This window comes from Lepus europaeus, chromosome 3 (assembly GCF_033115175.1).
Source record: "Lepus europaeus isolate LE1 chromosome 3, mLepTim1.pri, whole genome shotgun sequence".
Taxonomy (NCBI): Eukaryota; Metazoa; Chordata; class Mammalia; order Lagomorpha; family Leporidae; genus Lepus; species Lepus europaeus.
In genome coordinates, this window is record NC_084829.1 from 124,097,298 (window position 1) to 124,108,327 (window position 11,030).

Consider the following 11,030-nt stretch of genomic DNA (forward strand, 5'->3'; position numbering starts at 1 on the left):
AAATATCTCTCTCTCTCTCTCTCTCTCTCTCTCTGTAGCACAGCCTTCCAAATAAATAAATCTTTAAAGAAAAGAAACAGAACTTTTCAGAATTTACTTGGTATTTACTGTTCCATTTACTGCTGCCAAAACTTAATGGTGTAGAACAATCATTTATTTTGCTCATAGATTCTATGGTTGAATAAGTCAAACAGGCACATGTAGGGTGGCTGTTCCTGTTCACTGATGGCAGGGACCTGAGCTCGGAAGTCCCCAAGACTGGCTTGACTCCATTCCTGGGTCTGGAATTATTTAAATGAGTTTTCTGTCCCACATCCACTCTGGTTGTTGGCTAGGACCTCAGCTAACCTATCACATGAAACACCATTCCATGAATGCCTATTGGTCTATACATTTGGGCTTGTTTGGACTTCCTTGAGGCATGGTGACTGTTCCAAGAAAGAGCATCCTGAAAATTCAAGAGGAAAATTCATGACATTTTTATGATCTACCATGGAAATCACAGTGTCACCTATATTAGTCAGCTTCCATAAAGGTCTCCCAGGCAAGAAGAAGGGACATAGACCCAAATCACACTAGATGGGAGGAGTGTCAAGTTATAAAAACATATAGAATTTGAGATATTGTTGAGTCACTTTGGAGAATACAACCTTACATAGTAATTACAGTTGTATCTTACTATATCTTAAATATCTGGGTATGTGTTGCATTTAAATATTTGGTTAGACTTCATCTATGTCTCTACCTCAGACTCTCTGCTTCAGATTGTAAACTATATGATGGCAGGGATAGCCATATTGAGTTCATTTACATGAGCTGAACCATAGCACTTTGTACTTGACAATCATAATATATAATACTATTACCAGGGCTACAATTGCTGCTAGATACATGCATTTGAGTGATCATTAGTCTTATGCTATAACATTTATAATGTGTTGCAGAAAAACCTCCACACTAGCCAAAAAGGCATATAGCATCTTTAATGTGCAAGTAAATTTTATTACCCCAACTAGGTCCTGGTTTCTTGAGAATGCATAATTTCTTCTGTGAACTAAATAGATTCATGAAAAGCAATAATTGAATCTCGAAGTGGAGGGGTAGAAAATCACCTCCTTGAAGGAACTATCTTTTGTTTTTCTTCATAGTCACTTTTAATTTAATAGGTTGGTAAAAGTTTATGTTTGTAATTTGTGTGGCCTTAATCATGCATATTTCTCTTCTGAAAAAGGTAACTAAGGAAGGCAATTGTCTCTTTTCAGTTGATTTCATAGGCGGCTTTGACTCCTATGGCTATCAAGGACCTCAGAAGACATCTCATTTACAACTACAACCTATGTACATGTAAGTACTTGACTTTGGAGGTATTGTTCTAAGATATTGAAAGATTATCAAGTAAATATACTGTGGCATGAAACAGATGGCATGCAGCTCTCCTTCAGTTATATACTTCCAGTATTTTCTCTTTTATTAATATTGTTTTGACTAGGATAATTATAACATTTTCTCCATAACCTTTTGATTTGAATTATCAAAGCTATCATCTCTAAAGTTACCTTTTACCTTAAAGAAGTATCACCTGCATGACTCAAAAGCCTATAATATATATATAATTTCTTTGAATTACCCAAAAGCTGTCTATTTAGAAAATGATAGAACATTGTAGACCATTGTATATAACTGTATGTACAACATAATTTCTAGTTTAACCAGGATAGTCCCAGTTCACACTGGTTATCTCAGTATAATTATTGCTACCCCTCTATATTACCCTGGAAAGGATTCTCATTTAGGTAACAAATGATAGGTTCACTCTAGCTATACATAATGTGCAAAAATTTTTCAAAACTGAGCAATTCTTTTTCTATAATTTTTCTGGTCTAAATGTGAAAATGAAACTTTAACACTGAAACTTATCAAACCCTTAACTCTAGCACTCAAGAGAGCAGACATACAATCAGAGCCTGATTTTTATATCTGTGTTTAGGCAAATTCCCTTGGATAACAACTGATAACAAATTCTATATATCAGCATCAAGTGGTATGCTGAATTGCAAGTGAAGATCAAAATAGAAAGTAAGATTCCAATTCATTTTAAAATGTGAACTTCTCTATTTGAAGATTTGTGTTTGTTGTCATTGTCCTTCACCATTGAATCATTTTTCCTTTTAATATCTATAGCATGTAAGGTAATAAATGGATTTTTAGAGTATTTCTCCACCGGAGGTATTAAAGTAATCTTTAGGTACCTCTTTTAAACTTCTCTTTAAAATAGAGTGGTCTGTGAATCCTGCCTGCCTCTTCTGTTGTGTCCCTTGTAGTTCTGTGAGAGCTTTGCTGACATCACTCTTAGAAAAGACTTTTTCAACTCAAAAATCAACCAATACATGTCATTCAAAGCATTGCCTCCATAATATACCATGCACCCTCTTTTACATTCCCACAACATTACCTAGTTCAAGCATCCATGCACCTGTTAGCTCTAGTTTTCTGGTCTGTTTTTTATAATTTTTTACTGATAATAATTGCACAATTTATGGGCTGCAATGTGACATTTCAATAATAGCATACAGTGTGTACAGATAGAATCAGGATAACCAACATTTAACCTTCTGTGACACAACCCTATTCTTCTGTTTGTTCATAAAATATATAACATGTTATTGTGAAATACAGTCACCTCAATACACTGCGTAACACTAGGAATGTATTCCTTTGACCTGATTCTAATTTGGTGCCCATTATGATCTAAACTTCCTATATCCCTCTACTCCCTCCCTCCAAACACATATTTTAAAAACTCACACTCTTTCTTATTTTAGAACATCTATCCCATCCTGCACATGGCTGCCAAATTAGTCTTCCTAAAGTACTTACTCTGATGATTTTACCTCCTGCCCAACAGCTATCAATGATCTCCCCTATAATCTACTAAACAAAGTCGATACTCCTTACCACAGTGAACTCAATGTTCTGTTGAAATATTAGCTCCTCTCTTCAACCTTTAATTTCTCTCAAGTCCCCTTTATGCAGATGATTCTGGGGGATATTAGTAAAACATAATGGTGAATAAAAATGAGCCTGTCCTCCTGAGGCTTCTAGACGACTAAGGGCAGAAACTGGTATCTCTCCTCAGTCATTTGTTGCTGGTCAAACTGGAATTCTTTTCTTCAAACATGAGCATATTCAAAAATGTTCATAGACAAGTGGAATTAAATGAAAAGTTTATTATAGTGTAAAAAAATTGAAATTCATGCACATGGGATCTTGAAAAAGTTCTTAGAAAATACATATTACCAAAAACTCTGCATGAATTTCAAAAATTTTTGCAGCAAAGTAACTTCATATATATACTTCATATATAGGAATATGAAATATACGAAATATATTTATTGAATCTTCATATATATATTTCATATATATATTTAAAAGATAGTGTGACAGAGAGCAAGCAAGAAAATGAGATCTTCCATATGCTGGTTTACTACCCAAATGACTGCAACAGCAGGGAGGACTTGGCCTAAGCTAGCAACTAGAAACTCCAGCTGGGGTTCCCAAGTTGGGGACAGGAGCCTGAATACTTGGGCCATGTTCTGTTGCTTTCCTAGGGGCATTAGCAGGGAACTGAAGCAGAGCAGTTGGGACTCAAACTGGCACTCTGATATGGAATGCTGGTGTTACAAGCAGCAGCTTAACCCACTGAGCTACAACACCAGCCCCTAACTGAGCTTGTTATTCCATTTTCCATGAACTTTTTAAGTAACTTCATATAATTATCCATTCTGTTCTCTTGATAGCAGATATAATCTTTTTTCAAAACTCCACTATTTGAAATCCCACACTCTTTTGAACTCTCCTTTAAAATATACTGCCTTTATGAAATATTTCTTAATCTCTTTTTCCTCTAATACTATTTTCCATTGGCATGTCCTCTAGTTGTTTGCTATTTATATCATACCTTCCCTATCCGTCCAGAAAGATTTGATAGCTAAAATAAAAAAAAAAAAAAACAAATCCTTTATGTACTTTATAATTCTTCTCAATATTTTATTGCAACATTTTGCGAAGTGCTCTATCTTAAAAAGGCAAAGCCATCAGGAGTAGTGATAAAGATGACCTTTTAAAGAAAGGCTGCCTGAGGACAAATTCTTTATAGCCTTAGGCACACACCTTTATGTTATGTGGATAACCATTTAATTTCATTAAGCCTAAGTGTTTTACTCATAAAATAGGGATAATAACTTTGTATAATTGTTCTGAAATTATATGAAAAATGCATGTAAGACATGTAAAACACAGGATATACCACATAGTAAGTGCTTAATAAACATAATTGTATTAGTGCTAAAAATAATTCTAATGTTAACCAACAGTAACGTAGAAAGGGAAAGCCATTATCAAGTCAGAAAATCAACACATACTATTTGTCATTCTCAAATGATCTCTTCTTAAACAGTGTTTCACAAGTGAGGGTCAGTTAAGAAAATGTGCATTTTATGAAAAAAAAAAAACTATGTTTTTTAAAAATGTTTTCAGCTAATAAATATCTTTTTAATTTCATTTATGAAATTAACACAATGAAGTGCTTTCGTATCTTAAAAGCACAAATAGGCTGGCGCTGCGGCTCAATAGGCTAATCCTCCGCCTGCAGCACTGGCACACCGGGTTCTAGTCCCAGTTGGGGCGCTGGATTCTGTCCCGGTTGCCCCTCTTCCAGGCCAGCTCTCTGCTATGGCCAGGGAGTGCAGTGGAGGATGGCCCAAGTCCTTGGGCCCTGCACCCGCATGGGAGACCAGGAGAAGTACCTGGCTCCTGGCTTCAGATCAGCACAGTGCACCGGCCGTGGCAGCCATTAGAGGGTGAACCAACGGCAAAAGGAAGACCGTTCTCCCTGTCTCTCTCTCACTGTCCACTCTGCCTGTCAAAAAAAAAAAAAAAGGCACAAATAACTTGTAACAACATATTTGTGCCCAAGAGTAAACCAAAATATCTATAAGATTTGTTATTACCTATAACATTTCATGATGTTGCTTAAAATGAATGATCAATGAATATAACCAAATTACAGTAGATGTAACCACTCATTTAAGGATCAGCTAGCAAAGAGAGTAATGGAGAATGCTAATGATGCATAATCCTATTATTCAAATTAAGCATTTATAATTCTAATGTTGTGTTTAAACTAGGGACTCTACAAAGATATGCACCTTTGTGAAGAATTAAATTCCTTGAGGACAACATTTACTACAATTCCATTACATGGAATACTTTAAATTAAATAACAACTGAAAGCAATAAAAGTGTTATTTTTCTCTTCACTGCCTGAGAAAGTTCATATAATATGAGAGCTTTCAAGTCCCACTACTCATGAAACAAGTATTTAATGGAATTCCAGTCCAGAAAGTTAGGAATTCTAAGGGTATATAAAGAAATTACTAATCAAAATCCCTTCCAAAAACATCCCATGAGAGATCTCAGATGCTGGAAAATAAAGATTTTATTTTACAGATGAGGAAAATGAACAAAGAGTAAGGAAAACAAAGGTTATGCACCTTGTTGGTGTTGCAGCCATGAACATCAACTGGTTTGCTTGATCCCTTAGTTCAATGTTCTCTTCAAACTTTTAGGTAGTCTGGGAGTTTGACCAGGCATTTTATCACCTGATTTTGAATTTAGTTATTTGCCACTGGACACTGACTTAGCTGCTACACTTCCATGCATGGCTGCATCCTGCCCCATATTCTACATCCCTCTTATTCCCTTGTGATTTTACAAGATGCAGTGTTGGATGACGGGCTTTTTCATCCATGGAACCCTCTAAAACATGCATCTGAGTACCACTGTCTGTTCATATCCTGTGAGAAAACCAAACTGGTTCACCTATGAACTTCGGCCCTTGCTAAGAGGCAGAGACCTAAGCTGCTCCTGCATGTCCCTCACTGGGACTGTACCTTCTGTCCACCTGCCACAAATTTATCTTGTAGAGTAAGAGGAGCTTAACCTCATGGGCCAGTGCAAGCACTCTGAGTATCATACAGCAACTGGAAATAAAATTCTTCCTTTGAAAAGAAAGCAATGCTGAAAAGCAAATGTGCAGTTTTAGCTGTGGGATTTCCATTAAATCCAACAAATTTCCAGTGTCCAAGGTCCTGGAAAACCTGTAAAATTACTGACATAAATGCCACAGTCACAGCCATATTTCAGCACCTACACCCAATGAATAGACAGTCCTCATTATTTTCAGTTAAATTGGGTCAGTAGCCTTGTCTTGTAACTCTTCAGATTATCTGTAACCCATCTAAAGTGGAAAGGGTTTGTTTTTATTTTCCCTTACAATTTGATAAACCTCTTTGATTAAAAAAAAAAAGCTATGAAGCTGCTGCACAAAAAAACCCTGTGTCTTTAGGATAATTTTCTAACAAAATATCTTGACTACCACTGACTATGACGAATAGCAGGTACAGATCTGATGTGCTCCCTGCCCAACAAGAATATCCTGTGATGTATTAGACACCATTTGAAAACATCATATTCCTTTTGACAGCCTGATTGGACAGCTGTGCATGTTCATCTCATTTGTCCCTAGAAATAGATTTGAAATTACCCTAAATGTCCTCTCTAACTGGGTGGTTGCTCTGAGAGAAAAGAAAAGGAGATGAAACTTGTGAATTTAAATCCCAATTTGGGCCTTTTTTTTGGGGGGTGGGGGAGATTGTTTTTGTGATTGGAGAGATGAAAAATAGTGGTGAGCAACAGGCATCCATTGCTCTCCTCCTTGATTAAAAATTTCTCTCTCTCTCTCTCTTTTTCCAACCCCCTCCCTCTCTGTCTCTCAGGTCAAAATAAAACAGATGACTTCAGTATGTCAGCCCACGGACCTTTCAAAGAACTTGTTTCCCAGTGACCTGCATTTTATGAAGAGCAAGAAGCAACCAAGTTTAACTACACACACATACTAACAAAACAAACACACAGAAAGTTTCTACATACACTGGCGCGCACACACACACACACACACACCAATTCCACTTGACCTCCTCTTTCTAAGTGAAACAAATAATGCAGGACATGTACATCCTGGATTTCCTGAAAACAGGCTCCTGTCTCCCAGAAAAAAAGTTCAAAAGGAGATGTGTTGGTGCCCTCTGCTGGCTACGACTATGCAGCCCGGTCAGCAGGCCTCTGAGAGCTGTGAAGCCATCCAGGGCACATAAGTTTGAGAGCCTGGTTTTCTGCACTTCATACATCTTGATAGCACCACGGCTACTTAGGCAACGTAATTGCAAAAACAAACAAGCATGCCATGACGACCTTATAAGTCCAAATGGTAGATTGCTTGCCCTAAAGGCTGTACGTACATACTTGCCTTAACCCACCTACGTTGTGTGCCCCAGAATCTCCGTGCAGACATCCCCAAGTCACTTCCTTTAGGCTAGCACACTGCTATTAATCCCGAATGCATTCAAGTCTGTGTGTTCATGTCAAGGAACAGGACTGAGTAGCTCAGCGGCTCCAGCATGTCTGTGGAAGAAAACCGCCAGTTGCTAGCAAAGTGCTTTACCATTGAGCCTCCATGGTGGCCCAAATGAGACGAGTAATAATGACAACAACCGTCATCTTTTAACTCATACCTATGGTCGTCTACGGGGTAGGAGTGGGACAAAGTAAAACGTACTAATCTACTAAACTCATTAATCTACTGGAAGCAGAAATGGCGTAACTCACTGATTTTATTTATTGCACTCTAGGTGCTTTTGTAAGTATCTACACGTGTCTTTTACTAACACAGAAACAGCTGTGGATTTCTATCAGCAGAGGCCAACTGACTATGTATTAGCTATGTTTACTCTTTTATATCTAATTCAAACTGAAGACTCTACGTAGGTGAACTTTTTTTTCTAACTTCAGCGTACGAGATTATTTTTTGGGTGGGTGGGGGGAGCAATAGTTACCTTGGTGAAATATTTGAGATCTCTTTGTGGTATTTGGGGGATCTGTTGTGTGGTAGAGTGTACTTCAATCCTCCTGTATTATTGTGACAGAAAAACTGTGCTGTTAACGTAGTTGGCAACAAGATGCCTTTGGAAACTTAATAGTAGCTCAATGTGTTTATGGAATATTCTGAACTTCTAGGAAATTTTGTCCTATCTTTTCCAAGCATTATTTGGTTTTCATTAGTGGAAAACATTATGAGTGCAGGTTTATCAGTAACTCAAATGGCTCATATTTTTTCTTACATCCACCCAAGACAGTAAAATCATTTTTTTTAACTAATGCACTATCCTTAAGTGCAGTGAAATTCAGACTGGAAAAATGATAAATTGGCATGGAGCTATTTTTTTTTTCATTGGTTTCTATGAAGTTTTCAGTCATTGGGTTAAACTACTTCAGACCTTAGCCCATCAAGATCTACATAAACCAGTCGCATTACTGTGTTTGCATGGATGTCTGTAATATACACACATATACATTTGAAAATGATAAAAGAACAAGTGACTATTGGAATATAAACAACAACAACAAAAGATTCCAGCAAAGATTCGTGCTTGAATTTTCTCAATGGCTTGTGTATGTTTGTCCATATATACATGTATAAATATACAATAGCAAACATGTCAGTGAAACCTCACAGGATGTTTTTATAGTGCCGTGCATGTTTAATGTATGAGAAAACTATTTCCCAATGTATTGTCCTTTGGTTCCTAAAATATAAATACATACATGCCAGAAACTAATGTGACTAATAATGTGACTATTACAATGAGGTTTCACTGGACATTCACGCTGTGATTCCACCTTCTAGGACATGTATATGGATACAGATAATAAGCCTCATATTCTCCTTTTAAGTTGCAGCCAACTTACCACCAAATCACCTCTATCATCACCACCAAAATTTTCACAACAGTTGTTGACTACTAAGAAGTAATCAGTGGACAGGCCTTTACTTGAGAGCAGTGAGCACAGTAGTGTGATTCTATCTGGGAAAACATCTAAGTTGTACAGCTGTATCCTCCTCAAAATCCGGTGAAGAATGCTATTTTTCTAGGCTGAGCTTTTGTTATAAACCTAATATTCGGAAGGCAAGAGTTTCAATCCTGATGTGTCTTTTTGTTTTGCATTTGTTAATTCTGAATGTATTTTTAACAGAGTGATTTTTTTGACTTACTAGTGTAATTTGCATTTTAAAAATAAATGGAAAAACAATTAAGTTTCTGAGCCCTCCCTGAACGCCCCTGCTGTTTCTCACTGTGTGTGATTCTGTCACTGACAGGGAAGCCCTATGAAATTTACATGTAGGCGATGCCTATAATCTGTGCAGTGCAGGGACATGTCAGCACTGAAAAGAACTTGCTGCTCAGGGCACCATTCTAGCACAGTCGTAGGTGACGTGTACTTGCATTAACTCCTGACTCTGAAGATACTTTTAGAAGACCGCCTGCAACAGACCTGCCGTCACTTGGAGAACGTTTTTCCCACTCTATCTGGGATTGAGGGTAGGCATCAAGCTAACAGTTGACAGAGGTGGTAGGGCTCTATATTAAGCTACTTTGGTTAAATTATACAGTTCTTCGTTTTTTATAAAGATTTTCACTTTAAATAAAGTAACATACATTTTTCTCTGTTGTTATTAGAATATTGCTATTCACCTCAGTAGGAGATTTTAGTGAAATATACTGGGGTAGGGTAAGCAAACAGAAAAGATTAACCACTGGCATTTGTGAGATGCAAACATAATATCACCACAAGGTCACTATATGTGCTAAAAGAGGACAGCAGGCATACTTGGGCTGCTGGTGGGAATGTGTCCTTCCTCTCACTGCACATAAACACCAGTTCCATAAATCAAAATACTGAGGTTGATGGAAAACAAGAAAGGCTTTAAGGCATCATTCCAAGAAGCTGAAGATCAACTTGTAGTACCTGACTTCTGAGCCACACGGTGAGTCTTATAACTGATAAGCCTGCTTGTACGTTTCTTCGCTGTGTGAGAAGCATGCTGAGCTGTTCACCAAAGTGGATGGGGGATTGTCAAGATATTGCTTCACTCTGTGAAGGCGGCACACAACATCTCAGATGCATAAAAAAGAATGGAATTAAATCAACTGTCTATCCATAGCTATAGATGTAGATGATATAGATAGATATAGATGATAATGATAGAAAGATAGATAGATGATAGATGATAGATAGATAGATAGATAGATAAGTAGATGATAGATATGTTGTGGGGTAGCTTGTCCAGGTTCTTGTCTCCAACCCAAGAAAGAATTTGAGGATAAAATGTAGATAAAAGAAGAGAAGCAAGATTATTTGCACACAAAGCAAAAGTACATACTCAAGAAGCAATACAGAGCCGACACTGTGGCGTAGCAGGTAAAGTCACTGCCTACAGTGACAGCATCCCATATGGGTACTGGTTCGGGATCTAGCTGGTCTGCTTCCGATCCAGCTCTCTGCAATGGCCTGGGAAAGCAGTAGAAGGTGGCCCATGTGCTTGGGCTCCTGCACCAGCATGGGAGACCTGAAGAAACTCATGGGTCATGGCTTCAGATTGGTCCAGCTCCAACCATTGTGGACATTTGGGCAATCAACCAGCAGATAGAAGACCTCTCTCTCTCTGCCTCTGCTTCTCTTTAACTCTACCTTTCAAATAAATAAATAAATCCTTAAAAAATAAGAAGGAGGAATAAAGGCATGCTGCAGAGGGAGCTGCATTCAGTGAGGTTTGGGTCCACTGCTTTGTATGATCTGGCAGCATAGTAGGCAGTATCTGGGTGGGATTTAATTGAATGTTCCTAAGGTATAGAGTTTGAAGCTGGGCTTGAGTACTGCCCATCTCCTTGACCATTTTTTTTGGAAATCTCAAAAATATCATGTCATCAGGTGCATGACAAGAGTAGCAGTGTTGCGAGTTATGGTACTTTTATTATAATAATATAATGAGCTAAATGTTAAAATGTCATTGCATGGACAAAGCCAGCAGCCATGTTGGATGTTTTTGGTTCCCATTGGTAATTTCATGGAAG

General features: G+C 37.7%; 1 protein-coding gene across 1 annotated transcript in view; it reads left to right on the forward strand.

The window, feature by feature from the left end:
• NKAIN2 (sodium/potassium transporting ATPase interacting 2) overlaps positions 1-9,164 on the forward strand; it is a 1,221,663-nt gene extending 1,212,499 nt beyond the window's left edge. The window contains exons 6-7 of the mRNA XM_062187703.1: positions 1,263-1,344; positions 6,837-9,164. Of these exons, the coding sequence (XP_062043687.1) occupies positions 1,263-1,344; positions 6,837-6,846 (92 nt within the window). The 3' untranslated portion in view covers positions 6,847-9,164. The remainder of the gene's footprint in view (positions 1-1,262; positions 1,345-6,836) is intronic.
• Positions 9,165-11,030: the final 1,866 nt, after the last annotated feature.